Here is an 18872-nt window from a genome sequence, read left to right as displayed (position 1 = left end):
CATAATACTATTCACAATAAAACAAAGAAACAAACAAACAGACAGGGGTGAAAACAGTAACCTCCGTCCATCTTCGATGGCGGAGGTTAATAATGCTTTCGTCATTTGAGCGTCAAGGGTTTGGTACACAACCCCCTCCCCTCCACCCCACACCCAAAGCCAATCACATTTAAATATTTGTCTTCCTTATGCAGAATGGAATTTAATATACAAAGGATCCACAGTCGCCACAGGATGACAGTGATTTGAATGAGTGGTCGTATGATCCTTGTACAACCTTATCCAAGGAAATGAGGAGGCACTACCAAGTTAACCCGTTGCACAACCAAGTAATTTATGCTCCTGCTTAAAGCAACATCTTCTTGATGTTTTACCAAAATTTAAATTATCCAATCTGGCTGGTCAACCCATATATATATATATATATATATATATATATATATATATATATATATATATATATATATATATATAAATACATATATATATATATACACATATACATATACATATACATATATACATATACATATATATATATATATATATATATATATATATATATATATATATATATATATATATTGTTGTGGTTACCAAATTCGCAAACCACCATTCAGGTCCCTTAGGTGAGGTATCTCGGTAAGTATATGTGTAGTTAGGCCCAAACCCGTTGTCTAGTGGGAATACATGTCATTTATGCGTGCTGCGACTCTTCAGGATAGCCGTTTTTCTTTTACTATCTTTATTTTGGACCAACCGCCATTGTTACCACTACCAACCACAACATCAACCACCCACCGCGGCGCCGCTTCACGTAACACCTCGCAACCGTCGCATCGCCACCGTTCTTGCGCCGCTTGTGGGTACCAGTGTTGGACTCGTGCAGGGCGCGCGCCGAACAGCGTGTACAAAACCATGGATTTTCAGCTCCAAAAACGGATCAAAAACGACACACGCCCACTTTTGTTCCGTCCAATCGGTGAGCGAGGGGCGATTTGGCCCCGCCTCCAGGGCGTTGGAGGGCGATCGCTATATGCAAATTTATGGATCAAAATGCATTCACGCCCACTTTTTCTCGGGCCAATGGGGAGCGAGGTGAAAGGTCGAAGGCAGGGGGTCAAAGATGAGAGAGCGAAGCCACGGGGCTTATATAAGCGACCGCGTTCGTCAAGTCAAGAGTGTTAAGACTTCGCAGCCGGTGGAGTTGGGAAGAAGAAGTAAGAAGGAGTTGGTCGTCGTCGTCGTCGTGTGCGTTGGAGTCGGAGCGAAGAGGACGGAGCTGTGGAGAGGCGGCGAGGGCAGACGAGGGGGTGCTCGCGTCGTGCCGGGAGCTGCACACCAGGGAGGCCGACGGCGCGGCCTGGTCGAGGTGGAGACGCTCGTCGCGGGACTCGAGGCAGAGTAGAAATCCTCCTTTCCCCCGAGCATCAGCTACCCCCTCCTGTTTCCCCCCCGCGCTGAGATAGTGCGACCAAGGGGGCCCCTTTCCCACCCCCTACCAGACACTGTCCGCGAGGCCCGCGGAGTTGAGGCACCATCGCCGCTCCGCGTCTCATCACCAGACGGGTAGGCCCGACCCGGTCTCGGCCTCAGGCCCGCCTCATCCTTGAGGGTTTTCTTTTCTTTTTCTTGGTTTTGGATATGTGTTGTCGGCGCCGTCTGTGAAGTAAAATTGTATAAGTGTTGCCGTGTGCTCGCGTAATCGGTATTAGATCTGCATTATCGCATTTGCTTTTTGTGTAAAATTGCATTGTGTTTCTTTTCCTTTTCTATGTGCTTTTGGTGGAATTGAATATGTGTGCTTTCCGTTCATCGCGAATAAATGTGCTTTGTGTTGAACTGTTTCCCGCTTCGCTTCGTCATTTCTTTCATTGAATCCTCATCTTGCTTCACGTAAAGGGTTGGTAGTGGGCTGAATACGCCCGATAATTAATCGAACCGTCGAGGTCGACGAATAACACCGCTCGGTTATCCCGATAGTACGGAACGGGTCGCTTAAGTGGCCCGTGTCCGAAGTCGACCTGCGGCGAGGTGCGATCGCCCGGTCTACCCTCCGTGTGGGTACTTAGGTAGGTCGAATTTGGCGAGCAACCCTATCCCACGCGGGGGCCGATTGGCTCGATCGCGGTGAGACCGAAAGGTCCACCCGTGACTGGTTCCCGGCGTTAGTCCGAGAGGGTCACGACTGGATTGTCCATCCGGTGGGCGACGTGCCGCGATTCGAGTTACGTGGCCGTCAGCACGCCGGCGGGCGCGAATCCGTAACACTGGTGTCAGGTCGTGCGATACAAATCCATCGCCCTCCTCGCGGCACTGGTATCGGAGAACAGGAAAACGGGCTCTCCTGTCTCCAGCTAAATTCACGGGAATCGGTCCAGGGGTGAGAGAAGCGACCCCCGATTCCCTCCAAATTACGAGCGAGCGAAATTAACCCTTTAAGAGAAGCAAGATGGCGTCTCAAGGCGAGCGGGAGCCGGGGGTATTAGAAATGGATGTAGAATGCGTAGGATCCATGGCCCAGGATGGAATGCCCGTGCAGGAACATGAACTCGTCCAACTGAACCCAGAGCCCGAAATAGGTGCGGCAGCGGCCGCGGTGTATGACACCTCCCCTTCCCCCCTCCACCAAAACCCTTCCCCGATCCCTGCCGAAACGGCTCACCCAAGCGCACCCGACATGGCCCAGCTATGCGCCATGCTGGCGGCAATGACAGCGAGAATGGATGCGAATACACAACAAATGAACGAAAAGATGGATGCAAATACACAACAAATGAACGAAAAGATGGATGCAAACGCAAATGAATTTATAAACGAAATGAAAAGCATGGGCAAGCAAATGAGGGAAGAAACGAAAAAGCTCCGGGGTGAGACGCAGAACATGGGCCGATGCCTGCAGGCGGGCATGAAGGCCGTGATCAGGGAGCTGGGAATGGCGACTCCACGTGTGGGAGCAAACGAGCTGGAAGGGGGTGCAGCTGCTGACAGGCCCGCGGTGGAGGCGGGTAAAAAAATAATTCGGGGGGCGTGTTGGGCGAGGGTCGTGACAGAAGAATCGACGGTGACCAAAAGGGAAAAATTAAATGGGGAGACCAAGACGTGTGAGACGAGACACGAGACGACGACAACAGAAACTTATAAATGTATAGAGACACGGGAGATAGAGGGTGAATTGGACGGGGTAAGTGACGCACACACACACACGGAGGTAGTGGAGGACCATGAGGTTGAGCTGGCGGACTTGGTAGAGACCCAGTGCGATCACCTGGATGGCCTCCTCCAGGAACGAGGGGAGGGAGTCTGCCCCCTTGAGGCGAGTCACGACCAGGTGAGTTCGGTCGTGCTTCGCGAGGTTGAGGGGACGAGTGCTGTGGACAGGTGCACGGAGAGCTTGGGGGTATAGAGGCCCCGGAGACCCTTGTGGGGACACGAATCCCCAGTGTGGTTGTCCCTGTGTGTGTGGTGCAAGGTGTGAGTGCGTCCCCGTGTGTGGAAGCGACCCCGTGTGTGAGTGGTGTGGTGGCGATGGTGCCAGAGTACGTGCTTCCCAGCACGCCGTGTGTGGGTGAGGCACCGTGTGTGAGTGAGGCCGTGTGTGTGGATGAAACGGCCAGTATGAGTGAGGCACCGCGGGTGAGTGCCCCCGCGTGTATGAGTGAGGGACGGTGTGTGGATGAGGCACCGCGGGTGAGTGCCCCCGCGTGTATGAGTGAGGGACGGTGTGTGGATGAGGCACCGCGGGTGAGTGCCCCCGCGTGTATGAGTGAGGGACGGTGTGTGGATGAGGCACCGCGGGTGAGTGCCCCCGCGTGTATGAGTGAGGGACGGTGTGTGGATGAGGCACCGCGGGTGAGTGCCCCCGCGTGTGTAAGTAGTATGGTTTGTGTGAGTAGTGAGGCACGCGTGAGTGAACGGCCGAGTGCAAGGGAGACCGTGTGTGTGAGAGAGCGGTATGTGAGGGAGATGTCGGTTGGCATGCGGGAGCACGCAGCCGCGTCTCCCGGTGTGAATTTAATGATGTGGAGTCTGAGCGTCGTAAACACGCGGGAGTGCGTGTGTGGAATGGCGACGACGACGACAGAGGAAAGAAAGCCGAGTAGCGGCTGTAGCTATTTCGGGGACCGTGCCGGGTTCACCCAGCAGTGAGCACGAGGTTCGTGCTGTGCAACGCACGAGACCACCACGTGCTCGCTTGCGAGAGTGAAGTCCCGGTCCGGAAACGCACGCGGTGGATTTGCCGATCCCGCGGACGGACAAAGTTTAGGCAGGATTACGGATTTGGACCGGACGGGTTCTCCACGCGATCGTGTGTGTTAAGCTCCAACGGGCAAAGCACATGTGTTCGCGTGGGGAACCCCTCGAGACGTGGGGCTTGTGTTTTTTTTTTTATGCGCACGGTGACGTCATGGCTGCACGTGTGGTTGGAATCCGGCAGGAGGGGTATCCCGGCCGGATGGTACCGTCCAAGGAGGGACGAGGTACACGTGCAGCTGCATGACGTCACGGGCAGGTGTAAAGTGCGCGAGTTTCCGCGCAGGTGCTGCGCATGAAAAAAAAAAAGGAAAAAACAAGCCTCACTTTCGGGTGCACAGGATTCCTGGGCAAGGGGTGGAAGACCCCCTTACCCTGGGCACAGGATGGAAACTAGTTAGGGGGAAGGGTTAGCTTAGTTAGACCGACTTCATGGGGCAGGGGTAAGTCCTCATGGAGTCCATGGAATGGATTAGGTAGAGGGATTTAGATGAGCTTTAGGTTGGGAAATAAAATGGGATTATTTGGAGACAGTGACAGACAGTGGATGTGTAGCGGGGACGTAGTTTAGCTACGTAGTGTTAAAAGGAACGTGCTATAGTTTAAGGGACGACGTGGGAGCACGAGTTAGTTAGGGGGTGCAGATAGAAGGATGGCAGAGTTCAGTGGTGTGTGTGTTGAAGAGTTGGTGAGTGAAGTGGAAGCATGTGCTTGGTGAGTGAGTGAGGCCAGCGGGTCTGTGTGTATGGAGTGAATGGGGAATGCATGGTGCGATGAGTGATTGGGGGGAGGAGTGACTCCCGCCCAAGGGACCCCGGGGTCAGTATAAAGTGAGTTAGGGGGTTAGTCAAATTGAAAAATGGAGGTCGTTTTGTTGTTGGTGGGAAAGTAGGCTCGAGACCCATTTGGAGGGGTGCAGGAGCCCTGTTGACGGGCTTGGGAGCGTGGCTGCGAAAGGTGAGTATCGCTGAGTGGGTACCCCGGGCACCAGGCCAGTCGGCCGTGGTAGGCCAAGGGCCCATGGGGGGCCGGGATAGCGTAGTGGGCACGGGTGCGCCTGCTTGGTGCGGGGGCCCGGGGCGCCGTTAGCCGCGTGGGCAGTGTTGTGGGCATGGGTGACCCTCGGAAAGGGGCCTGGGAGGCCAGCCTGCCACGTGTGCGTTTCAGGGGAGGTGCCATGGGGGGCACTCCCCGGTGTTAGGGAGCTGGTAGGCTCGGAGGCAGTGTAGTGCCCGGGGGTGCCATCGTCGGAGATTCGGCAGAGGGTCGTGCCTGCCAAAGGGAGCCACGTGTCCCAGCCAGGAGACCGTGTGAGGGCACGGAGCGAAAATTGGGGGGCGAGGCCCGAAATTGTGAGGACACCAACATAGGCGACGGGAATCTGGGTTGTTAGAACCAATAGTTTAAGCGAGAGGCGCTTGTTGAAAGCCCCGGGGTAGTTTAACTGTTAAATGGATAGGGTAGATTAGGAGATGTACCCCTCCGCACCATCCATCCCCTCGCTCTCGTTGTGGGCCGCTGGACCCACTTTGGGTTAGATCGCTGAACTCTGGGGAGGCCATTCTGAGGCTTGAGTTGGGCCTCGACACAGGACGTTAGCTCTCCCTTATTCCCCTCCGGGAAGGGAACGTAGGGGTTGGGAGTAGGCTAGGTGACAGGATAGGTTAGCCGAACAAGGACGATAAAGGGGGTTAGGGGACGATTTACAGTGGGGAAATAAAAATAAAAACAAAAAAAAAATAAGTTGGGGCTAAATTGAGGTTTGACAAATTAAGGGAGTGGGTATGTACAGTGACAGGCAAAGGCGATAGGTTGGGAGGGAGACAGGTAGGTAGGTCCGAGCCCGCCTTCCGAGTGGCCAGCACCACCGCACTCCCTCCACCAACCTCCACTGAACGGCAAAGGCTGGCCACTTCATCGGCTGGCCGTGTTTTGCTTCAAGGCCTGTGCCGGCCACTTCAGCCGGCTGGCTATTTTTCTTCAAGGCCTGTGCCGGCCAGTTCATCTGCCGGCTGTGTTTGCCTGCAGCGGCCTTCTTCTGCGGGCTGTGTTTGCCTGCTCACCTTTGCCATGCCATGCCCACTGCCCACGTTCACCAGCCCCCGTTCAATTTTTGCTTCGCCCCCCTGTTCATTTCCATGTGCGCCAGGATCCGCAAGGCAACAGTTTGCAAGCTGCGAGAACTGCCCTGTTGGCAGCTACAACACGGGCCTGCAGTGGCGGCCCGTGCACCGTGTTTGCGTCCATCCATTCACCCATCCATTTGTAGTGTTCATTGCGTGTGCCACTTGAGCTGGCACGGAGACGACGTTTGTGCGGCCCATGCACCGTTGTGATTCACTGCGTTCAGTTCAAAAGGGAAGGCCTTGGACTGCGTGTGAGCAGCCAGCCACGTTCCCTGTCACCTGCATTGTTTTGAGCCAGAGACTGCATGCGAGCAGCCTGGCTCCCTGCTAACTGCTTTTCTTTTGCAGAGTTCAATGATCCTGGGCCATGGTTTAGTGTAAAATTTGTAAGTTAAGGTTAAGATGTACTGTAAATATGAGTGCGCCCCCGGCATGTCTGTCCTAGCGCCGGCAATTTTATTTAAGTCGTCCGTGTGAGTGAGTTTGTTTAGGTAGTTACGCAGCCCTCAGGTTATTTATTTTGGGGACACGAATACCATGAATGTCGCACTCAGGGATCCGTAGGTAAAATGTACTAGGGGAAAACTACACATGATGGCACATGAAAATTTGATGACTCGGGACGAGTCTGTAAAAAGGGGAGGGGGTAGTGTTGTGGTTACCAAATTCGCAAACCACCATTCAGGTCCCTTAGGTGAGGTATCTCGGTAAGTATATGTGTAGTTAGGCCCAAACCCGTTGTCTAGTGGGAATACATGTCATTTATGCGTGCTGCGACTCTTCAGGATAGCCGTTTTTCTTTTACTATCTTTATTTTGGACCAACCGCCATTGTTACCACCACCAACCACAACATCAACCACCCACCGCGGCGCCGCTTCACGTCACACCTCGCAACCGTCGCATCGCCACCATTCTTGCGCCGCTTGTGGGTACCGGTGTTGGACTCGTGCAGGGCGCGCGCCGAACAACGTGTACAAAACCACGGATTTTCAGCTCCAAAAACGGATCAAAAACGACACACGCCCACTTTTGTTCCGTCCAATCGGTGAGCGAGGGGCGATTTGGCCCCGCCTCCAGGGCGTTGGAGGGCGATCGCTATATGCAAATTTATGGATCAAAATGCATTCACGCCCACTTTTTCTCGGGCCAATGGGGAGCGAGGTGAAAGGTCGAAGGCAGGGGGTCAAAGATGAGAGAGCGAAGCCACGGGGCTTATATAAGCGACCGCGTTCGTCAAGTCAAGAGTGTTAAGACTTCGCAGCCGGTGGAGTTGGGAAGAAGAAGTAAGAAGGAGTTGGTCGTCGTCGTCGTCGTGTGCGTTGGAGTCGGAGCGAAGAGGACGGAGCTGTGGAGAGGCGGCGAGGGGGTGCTCGCGTCGTGCCGGGAGCTGCACACCAGGGAGGCCGACGGCGCGACGTGGTCGAGGTGGAGACGCTCGTCGCGGGACTCGAGGCAGAGTAGAAATCCTCCTTTCCCCCGAGCATCAGCTACCCCCTCCTGTTTCCCCCCCGCGCTGAGATAGTGCGACCAAGGGGGCCCCTTTCCCACCCCCTACCAGACACTGTCCGCGAGGCCCGCGGAGTTGAGGCACCATCGCCGCTCCGCGTCTCATCACCAGACGGGTAGGCCCGACCCGGTCTCGGCCTCAGGCCCGCCTCATCCTTGAGGGTTCTCTTTTCTTTTTCTTGGTTTTGGATATGTGTTGTCGGCGCCGTCTGTGAAGTAAAATTGTATAAGTGTTGCCGTGTGCTCGCGTAATCGGTATTAGATCTGCATTATCGCATTTGCTTTTTGTGTAAAATTCCATTGTGTTTCTTTTCCTTTTCTATGTGCTTTTGGTGGAATTGAATATGTGTGCTTTCCGTTCATCGCGAATAAATGTGCTTTGTGTTGAACTGTTTCCCGCTTCGCTTCGTCATTTCTTTCATTGAATCCTCATCTTGCTTCACGTAAAGGGTTGGTAGTGGGCTGAATACGCCCGATAATTAATCGAACCGTCGAGGTCGACGAATAACACCGCTCGGTTATCCCGATAGTACGGAACAGGTCGCTTAAGTGGCCCGTGTCCGAAGTCGACCTGCGGCGAGGTGCGATCGCCCGGTCTACCCTCCGTGTGGGTAGTTAGGTAGGTCGAATTTGGCGAGCAACCCTATCCCACGCGGGGGCCGATTGGCTCGATCGCGGTGAGACCGAAAGGTCCACCCGTGACTGGTTCCCGGCGTTAGTCCGAGAGGGTCACGACTGGATTGTCCGTCCGGTGGGCGACGTGCCGCGATTCGAGTTACGTGGCCGTCAGCACGCCGGTGGGCACGAATCCGTAACAATATATATATATATATATATATATATATATATATATATATATATATATATATATATATATATATATATACATATATATACATATATATATATACATACATATATACATACATATATACATTAGCTCATCGGTTGTCGACAGCAACTGCTCAGGGAACAATAGACTATTGTGCCTGAGGAAGCCAGCTGTGAAGCCGGCGAAACGTGGCCTGAAACCGGGTCTGCCCTCTCTTTTTTTTATTCAAATTAGTGGAGTCGATCTAGTTTTTTTATTTTGCTTGGAAGCACCTTCTCCTTTAAAAACACACATATATATATATATATATATATATATATATATATATATATATATATATATATATATATATATATATTTATTTAACCATAATAACCATTCCTTTCATTATTTGAGGCACATAGGGCTGCCAAGGTCGTTTCATTTTGCCGGAGGAATACAATCCTGGACAGGTTGCCACTCCGATGCAAGACACCAGAATGGCTTATTATCCCAGTAAGGTGGTACTCATTTTGCCAACCTCGGAAGGATGACAGGCTGTTCAACCCACTTGGTGTTATTTTATTGTCACGACAGGGGCTCAAACCCACGACCCCAAGATTTTAAGCCAGGAACCTCAAAGGAGAACCCAAATGCTCAGACCACCTCAATGCAAATCGATCCCTTGATGCCCCACAAAATAGATATAATGTGTCATTTTCCAATTTATAAAGTTGGTAATTTTGCAATTAAAAGTCAAAACCTTCTTCCTCTTCATGCTTCGCCATGACATCGCACCAGGAAGTTGTCTGCCATATCCGGCCTGTCTCCAGATTACATCGCACTATGATTTAACTCAAACGGTGAATCATTTTCGATTTTCCACAAATACGCCGAGTCGATGCCTACTTGGTGCTTGTGTAGTAATACAAACCAAAGATGGTTTACGCGTCACCAATGCCCGAAAGACCCTAAATCTGCCAGAAATTGGACGAGGTTTGTCTGAAATACCTGCGTGTGGATCGGGCCTCCAAAATGTTCACTTTTGTGCTCAGAATATTTTACAAAGCACTGTTATCAAACAACAGAGATGGATAGATTTTGTGGTTATTCACCACCGTTGAGAAAGGATGCCATCCCCACAATTAAGTGGAAGAAACAGCCGTCACTCAAAACTAACACCATCTCTACCCAGCTTCCAGCACATGCACACGGATGATTTGAGCGGTGAATTAAACACTTGTTGCCATTGCCCGTCAGTTACCACCATAGCACAGGAAAAAACCTATCGACTATCAACACAAATTTCCACAAATCAAATGAACCACCGTCTATTTATAGTGGATAGAAAATATGTATGTATGTATTACCTACTCCTATGAGATGATTTGACCTCGGATGATAACATTTTCAATGTCCCCCCCCCATCCTCCAATCCCCTCCCCTCCTTCACCATCTCCCCCTCAATTTCTCTACCATTGATAATGTATATCTCCTTTTGTTTGCTTTTACCAGTCGTCTTCGTGGTTGACCAGGTATACTTTCACAGGTCATCTTCATGTTTGACCCTGTAACCCTCTGACTTCACACCAGGATTGCCACAATCCACACACTTGTATACGTTTTTGCATGACAATTCATTCTTGTGAAACGAGCAATTGGCCTTACCACCACAGGAACCCTTATATCCACATTTGCCAAGCTCAAGAACAGCAAGAGGATCATAAGATAGCCATCCATTGCCCTCGGGGAGGGGAAGCTCTGGTCTCACTTCTTTGTATGACTTGTCTCATATTGAAATGAAGTTGGCTCTGTCCACATGAGGCTTGAGTGTTGGTGGTAGTTTTTATCCTTATAAGCTTTTGGTCTTGCAAAGCTTCCATCGTAGCTCAGAGATAGTCACACAAGAACGCTTGCTCGAATAGACATTGCACACAAACCGCTCAATGTGGTCGATGTCAGTTTCTACTTTAACAACAAAACAACAAAATCTCTGGAAATTTTTTTTTCGTTTTCAGGTGTGAGTTCCAGAAACTTCAATATCCAAGTCTTTATTTTGAGATACTGAAGAATTTTCCACCCCAATCTACACCCTTTGAAGTTATGGAGTCCGACCAATGCCTTTGACTTCGCAGCTCAAATTGCAGCACACCTCCTCTCCTTTCCTTTTCAGTAATTGTTCGGAAGAACTTCTCTTAGCCAGTCAGTACCTTTAAAATTGGCCTGGTACATGTATTGTGCAAGCTGCTACAAGATCCATCAGCAGCAGGAACATGTCTGTGTCTGGAGACCACGCAAAGATATATTGAATCGAAGTGCTTAGTGCAGTGACGTCAATCACATGAAGCGGAATTTGAGTATCGGCCTCCTCATGACTGCGAGTCAATAGGTCCTTGGTGACAATGTTGTCATTGATTGTGTACGTTGATGTTCCACAGACAACAAGAAGGCCCTGCTCACTCCTGGCAAATTGCTCCAATAATCTTTCCCACAGATATTCCGTCAGTTTGGACTGGTATCTACATGGGACAACAGTAGATTCATAGGCACATTCCGTATGCTCATTGCGTCTTGTACGATGAACTTGACTGGTTTTGCAGTACCTGTCCTCTTGGCTGTGTTTTTTTCCTTCATTGACCCAGTGATGTACCTGTCGAATATGATTTGACCTTCTGGGTACGACTTCATCGTTACGTTGATTTGATTTCTGAACGTCACGTATTTTATCCATTTGCGGCATTTTTTTCATGATTTGTACGATGGCTTGTCCATTTATAATGATGACTTTGACTTGGTCGAATCTGAAGTCGATTGAATTAGTATCATCGTGCTTATCATTGTGGATACCAGGACGCACACCACCGTTGTCCTGAATGAGCTCTTGTGGTTCGGCCATGTCCTCTGTAATTGTGTTCAATTGTGTGTGGAGGAAGTTATGGCCTGAATGTGTCAATGACTTGAAAGGAGTTAATGATGTTTTCCCCACTATGAAGAAAGTTATCTTCGGCTTGGCCAATAAAGCAGGTTTTGATGAGGTGGAAGAAGCCGACATTACACAACTTCTGCAATCACATGGAGAAGAGCTAACCAATGACGATCTGAAGCAACTAGAGATGATGAGGAAAAAGCAAATATAGATGATGATGATATTCAATTGCTTGTATAAAATTGTTTAAAACTTCTACTCTTTATGGAAATAATATCTTTTGTCTGACGATAAAAAGTTTTTCCTGGAACCTAACCCCTCCTATTTACAATAATTATTTAGGGGAAATTGGATTCGCTTAAAGTTGTTACAAGTCGCACTCTTCAAGAACGTAGCTACAACGTTAAACGAGGACTGACAGTATTTGATTTGATTGTCGAGGACCGTCAAATATTCTTCCCAAGTCGTATTGTCTGCATTCATGGATGAGGTGCAGTAGGCATTCGACTTGTTGCAAGTAATTCATGAGGAATTGGCCTAATTGGAAAAAATAACTGATGAAATAGATGTAGTGTCCTTATTGTCCAAGGTGGCATAATTCACTGTCATCGTGTGAAAAACAAATGACGTTTATTTCAATAAATTTAAAGAAATCCAAGATATTTATTACATATTTGGTGGATAGTTAGCATCTTGGTTCTTAAAATTTTCCAGAATTTTTTTTAATGAATAGTATATTTTCTTTCATTTATCTTATAATGTGGAATGCAGAAATTTCAGGCATAAATGCAGGTATTTGGGATGGGTATGTTTGAGACACCATAAAAAAAGAACTTTAAAAACGAAAGCAAAAATTGCCACCCACGTTTTTCAATTTAATAACACCCTAGAGATAACATTCATGCAAAAACAAAAAATCACTTTTGGCAAAACTATACACGGGGTCAGATTTTAGGTACACGGTATTCCAGACTAAATTTCCCTGAAAGCGTTTCCATCACTAATTTTGTCTCCAATCGTTTCTTCAAAATCCCACTGATCAGTTTCAACAAACTGACAACTTTCAGAATTACGAATGAAGGTAGATTCATTATTGGAATCCAAGCTCCAAATAGAGCATTTCTCAATGAAGCTGCCATTTGGATCAAGGTGGGTTCCAGGTAGAACGTCACTGGCAAAAAACGATACTGTAGGGCTTTTTTGGCACTTTATGATTGGCAAAAAAAATAAATAAAATTGCCCCTCAAATTAGACTGTGATGAATGATTTTCAATGGTTTTCAGAAAAAAAAATTGCGTTTGGGTTCCCCTACTTTTAGCCAACACCAGGCTTATTCCCGCCAGTGGGAATTCCTCATGAATGTGCAGGCTGTATTCACGTGCAGCTGAAGTTTCCGACCGAGCTTTCCACCCTGGATCCACCCAATGTTGGGGATACTCCAGCTGGCGGGCTTGCAGGCCCTGTCAGGCCGTGACATTTGTTTGTTGACTCACACCTCGGGGGTTTTTATCTTTCTCGATATTGACTTTGCTTTGGTTTGCTTTCTCTTTTCTGTCTGCTTCCCTCCCCCCCCACCCCTACCAACCCCCCTCCCCCCAAATCCTCAGAGGTGGACCAAGTCCTTAATGAGTTTTGTGCCTGTATGGTTCTGGCAGTTAGCAGCTGGTTGTGGATTCCAGTAGGAAAAAAAAGGACCCACTGACATTTTGTTTAGGGTGTCTCTTTCTTGTTCCTAATGTTCCTCCTCCTTGCGTATTTGGCTACCTGATGGCTCCAATGATTTGGTGGAGAGATTTGGACGAAATTTGGTGGAGAGATTGGATGTGTAACAAGGTCGAATCGATTCGATTTTGATGAATATCCGGATCCCGATACGGACACAAGAATTTATTAAGTGATTCTTCACCATGGAGAGACAGGGCTAAAAACGATATGTAGCACAATATTTCAAAAAGTTGTGGATGGATTATTACAAAACCTAGTGGATGAGTGGGTAAGGTGACAAGAAGAAGCTGATTAGATATTGGTTAAGGTCCGGATGCAGATCCGGCCCATCAGTGGGATAAAAAATGTAAACTATTCAGCCTGGCAGGTATGCACTCTAACAAGTGCCGTTCTACTTGACACTCATTCTCTTTGATTTGATAATTATTTGTTAAGCCTCCCCCTATCACATAGGAGAAGACTTATTGCTGTTGTGGGGTCTGTTTCTGCAATTAGCCCCCCACTCCTCCCCTCAAATTTAATGGTGCGAGAATTTCTTAAACCCCTAGTAGTAGTAAACCACAATTTAGCAAAAAAGGAACTTTCAGAATGAAATTGTGCAACAATAATGCGAATAGAAAGAACGTGGGGTTGACATTTTTGGCATTGACCTAATTTTAAGGCCATGACCTAATTATAGACTTTAACATTTTTCACCATAATTCGACTAAGCTTTGTCTGATCTCAACAAAACTGCCCTCTCCAGATAGCCTAGAGCAATGTGCATTTACATTTAAGTTATATCATACACCTCTGGGTTAAAGGTCAAGATCTTACACCACAAAGAGTAATAAACCACCATTTAGGGTTAGGCTTTTCTTCCCTTTTTACTGCCAATGTCCGAGGACTTTCAGAAGGAAATTTTGCCCCATAATGGGAATAAAAAGTATGCGGGATTGGCATAATTTTTTGACTTTGACCTAATTTTAAGGTCATGACCCAATTATAAGGCATTAAAACATTTTTCACCAAAACTTGACAGGTTTATCTGAACAGAATGAAATTGCCCTTCCTAGATAGCCTAAAGCAAGGCACATTTATGCTCAATTTATATCATACCCGTCTGGGTTAAACTCCAAGGTCAAACGGCGGTCTGAAAAAAATAACGTGTTATTTGTCATCACTCAATTTTGCCAATGCGGATTCTTAAAGACCGCATGGCCTTCCAAGTTGTTCTGGAACCATAATAGCATACCCGAGCTTTAATTGTGCACCTGATAGTTGTTTCGTGTCCTTGGCCTACTTTTTAGCTTATCCGGAATTGAAGTTCCAGATAAGTTATTGTCATGGTGCACCACCAGTCTGTCTGTTCATCCGTCTGCCCCCTATTTCAACTTCTCTGGCAAAACCGCTGGGCCAATCCAGTTGAAATTTGGCAGCAACGTTCCGCTCCTCACTTGTAACGTGGATTACAAAGCTCGTTCTGGTCACCTGACTTTAAGTGGGTCAAAATGGCCGACTTAACAAATTTCTTCAAAAATATTCTTCTCCAGACCCACCAGTCAGAACGCGCCCAAATTTGGGTTACAACATTAGTGTAGGGTAGTGATGTTAAATTGCAGAGGTTATTCTGATCACCTTACCGGAAGTGTGTCAAAATAGGAGCCATAGTGAACTTTTGGAAAAATTGCGTAAATTCCTTTTAAAAATCTTGTTCTCCAGAGATGCAGAGAGAGAGAGAGAGAGAGAGAGAGAGAGAGAGAGAGAGAGAGAGAGAGAGAGATGTGGAGGGGAGAGGGAGAGAGAGAGGTGGAGGGGAGAGAGAGGAGAAGAGAGAGAGGAGAAGAGAAGAGAAGAGAAGAGAGAGAGGAGAAGAGAAGAGAGGAGAAGAGAAGAGAAGAGAAGAGAAGAGAAGAGAGGAGAAGAGAAGAGAAGAGAGAGGAGAAGAGAGAGAGAAGAGAGAGAGAGAGGAGAGGAGAGGAGAGAGAGAGAGAGAGAGAGAGAGAGAGAGAGAGAGAGAGAGAGAGAGAGAGAGAGAGAGAGAGAGAGAGAGAGAGAGAGAGAGAGAGAGAGAGAGAGAGAGAGAGAGAGAGAGAGAGAGAGAGAGAGAAGAGAAGAGAGAGAGGAGAAGAGAAGAGAAGAAAGGAGAAGAGAAGAGAGAAGAGAAGAGAAGAAAGGAGAAGAGAAAGGAGAAGAGAGAGAAGAGAAAGGAGAAGAGAGAGGAGAAGAGAAAGGAGAAGAGAGAGAGAGAAGAGAGAGAGAGAGAGAGAGAGAGAGAGAGAGAGAGAGAGAGAGAGAGAGAGAGAGAGAGAGAGAGAGAGAGAGAGAGAGAGAGAGAGAAAGAGAGAGAGGAGGAGAGAGAGAAAGAGAGAGAGGAGAAGAGAGAGAAAGAGAGAGAGAGAGAGAGAGAGAGAGAGAGAGAGAGAGAGAGAGAGAGAGAGAGAGAGAGAGAGAGAGAGAGAGAGAGAGAGAGAGAGAGAGAGAGAGAGAGAGAGAGAGAGAGAGAGAGAGAGAGAGAGAGAGAGAGAGAGAGAGAGAGAGAGAGAGAGAGAGAGAGAGAGAGAGAGAGAGAGAGAGAGAGAGAGAGAGAGAGAGAGAGAGAGAGAGAGAGAGAGAGAGAGAGAGAGAGAGAGAGAGAGAGAGAGAGAGAGAGAGAGAGAGAGAGAGAGAGAGAGAGAGAGAGAGAGAGAGAGAGAGAGAGAGAGAGAGAGAGAGAGAGAGAGAGAGAGAGGGAGAAGGAGGAGAAGGAGAAGGAGAAGGAGGAGGAGGAGGAGAAGGAGAAGGAGAAGGAGAAGGAGAAGGAGAAGAGACAGAGACAGAGCAGGAGGAGGAGGAGGAGGAGGAGGAGGAGGAGGAGAGACAGAGACAGAGACAGAGACAGAGGCAGAGACAGAGACAGAGACAGAGACAGAGACAGAGAGAGAGAGAGAGAGAGAGAGAGAGAGAGAGAGAGAGAGAGAGAGAGAAATCGATTGCAGAAAAAAGAGCCATTAACATTGCTGATCATTAATGTCCAAACATGGGTTATCATTCCAGAAACGGTACAAATGCATTTGCTGAAGAGTAGTTTCATATTGGGACGTAGCCTGGTGTGTTGGCGCAGTGGTTGGGGCAGCGGCTTGGGATCCAAGAGGTCCTGAGTTCAAGCCCCGTTGGGCCACTGAATTAATACACCAGGGGGTTGACTCAGCCTGTCATCCTTCTGAGGTCGGCGAAATGAGTACCAGTGTACTGGGCCGGTGTATACCCCGGTTAAAATAGGTGTACCATATCCCTGTGTTGTAAGAGGCGACCAGGGTTGCGTCAGGAAGGGCATCCGGCGTAAAACATGTGCCAAATCACTATGCAGATCATACGGATGATCCGCTGTGGCGACCCTTTACGGGAGCAGCCGAAAGAAGAAGAAGAAGAGTTTCATATTGGGACGTCCCATTATTGGTTTTTGAATGTCCACAAATATGTGAAGCTCTTATCTCTGCTCCTAGATTCATCTTTCAAGCATTCAAAAGTCCTGTTGTATTCCTGTGGTGCCATTGGTGAAGTAGGTGAGCACTTCGACAAAAGGAAGCTTTTAATACTCTCAGTAATATTATCACATAAATAATTCTGTATGCATGTTGCTAAGCGGTACCTACAATGAGGTTGTTATATTGAGCCATTTCCTTCGAGACTTGCTTGAACATCGATGTGTCATAACGCAGGTGGGCTTCTGATTTCATCTTGACTTTCTCAAGGTTAAGCTGCAAATGGAGGGCGAGAAGTCAATAAGCCATTGTCATCAACTGCAAATTCTACCTTGGAGTAATTTTCTCCAACCCACCATTATTCAAAGTGTGCACAAAGCCCAAAACCTTTGTTCCATTGAATGATCTGCATTTTGACAGGTTCCCTTGCTCAGACCCAATATTACTACTCCCACCAAAAACGTGCATCACCTTGAAAGCTTTCACAGACACTTTGGGACTCGACTCTGACACTACATCACAGAGACAAGGAAGCACCCATTTTCTGTGCCATGTATTCATTTCTACCATCATCTCGAGTCTTGTCTGGTGAGTGCATCTTCAATCCTGCATGGATATTATGTTTGCTTCATCTTACCATATTTTATTCAGAGCATCAAATGGTGCCTTCAAGGCAACTTCTTCACCTATATTCAGATAGCCCAATCTCATTAAACCAAACTAAAGAGGATGGGAAACTCATTGAGCCAAGAGCCGAGCAACATAAATCCTGACTGTGAGATGTTTGGTAAGTTTGCTGTACTTGTGTGTCAGACATCTCCAGCGTTGTTAGGTAATGCACTTTGGATCAGGATTGAATTAAGAATTTGTCCCATTGCTTGCATTACTACTAAAGCCTGGCTGTCCCACCAATGCTGCACTGCTGTACATTAGGGCAGTAATTTCCACCTACATGATAGGGGAGAAAATGTAGATTGTATTCGGGTGATGCAGTGGCCCTTTACATGAGGACAATTGTGACAATGTATACTCATCAAAAGACATGGTAGGATCTTTGTTGACGTGATCGGGGCTCGTGGAAGAATGAGAACAGAACGTATGGGATCAAAATGGGAAGGGGAAAAACATCAACAGCAGAGCAGAAGTGAGAAGAGAGCGAGATCAATGGGAGAGGGAGAAGTACACATGGGGGTGAACAGGCTGCACATAAGCTGAATGAGACAGCAAGAAGAAGAAGGGGATAGTGGGGATGAAAGAGAAGAAGAACAAACGAAAAGGAGTGCTTGGTAATGGGGCAATTTGGGGAAGAAGAGATCATGAGTTTTGATGTGGGATGACATGAGGTAGTGGGGAACAGGTGTCCTGAAGCCCTGGAGACAATCATGGGACAGAACAGACTGGGGTAGTTTACTCCACAGGCAAGAGAAAAGAGAAACAGATGAGTGTAGGTGAGCAGTGAGCCTAGACTTTGGGAGTTTAACAAGAAGGTGAATGGCAGACCATGTGCACCTTTCAGAAAACTGGAAGGGACAGAGACAAGAGATGGTAGAGGGTGAAAGACTGAAAAGGAGGTGGTAGAATACAGAGAGGCCAGCAACCTGTCTATGATGGGAAAGTAATGGAGCTTGACAATCAACTTCATCACACGAGGCCCCAATGACTTTGAGGGCCTTGATTTCCGTGACATCAAGAAGGGCAAAGTGTAAGGCAGGGGTGCCAGCCAAAAGGGGAGAGCAGTACTCCATCAAGCTCCAATTAAGGCCTAAGAGGTTGACAAAAGTTCAGACTGGCTAAGGAAAGACCTTACATGATGAAGGATGCCATCTTGGAAATATGGTCTGCCCAAGAAAGATCATAGCTGATGGTGAAGCCTAAAGTTTGAGTGCTTTAACCTCTTTAAGTGGTTTGTCATGAAATAATTTAAATGTCTACATTTGCTGAAGAAAATAATGTTTTATTACCTCCATGGTAAGCCAGCTTGCAAAGCATGTACACTCACCCTGGTGAGGGTCGTAACAATCAGGTTTCCTTTCAATGTCACTTGAGCGAGCTCCATTCTTTTTAGGGAGGTGATGTGGC

General features: G+C 47.9%; 1 protein-coding gene across 3 annotated transcripts in view; it reads right to left on the bottom strand.

The window, feature by feature from the left end:
• The window catches only part of LOC147010807 (integrin alpha-M-like), a 174630-nt gene that overhangs the window by 27096 nt on the left and 128662 nt on the right, over positions 1-18872 (bottom strand). For 2 of the 3 annotated variants that reach the window (XM_085858811.1, XM_085858812.1), the window contains 2 exons: positions 18793-18872; positions 16965-17069 (listed from right to left, as the gene is read on the bottom strand). The exon at positions 18793-18872 is cut by the window's right edge and continues 34 nt beyond it. In XM_085858811.1, coding sequence (XP_085714937.1) covers positions 16965-17069; positions 18793-18872 — 185 coding nt within the window. Of the gene's footprint in view, positions 1-16964; positions 17070-18792 lie in introns of those variants that run through there. The other variant, XR_015052164.1, reaches the window with a different exon arrangement.

This window comes from Eptatretus burgeri, chromosome 16 (genome assembly GCF_056783735.1).
Source record: "Eptatretus burgeri isolate ZD-2024b chromosome 16, Ebu_testis_v1, whole genome shotgun sequence".
In the NCBI taxonomy this organism is placed as follows: domain Eukaryota; kingdom Metazoa; phylum Chordata; class Myxini; order Myxiniformes; family Myxinidae; genus Eptatretus; species Eptatretus burgeri.
This window is presented reverse-complemented; position numbering and strand designations above follow the sequence as displayed.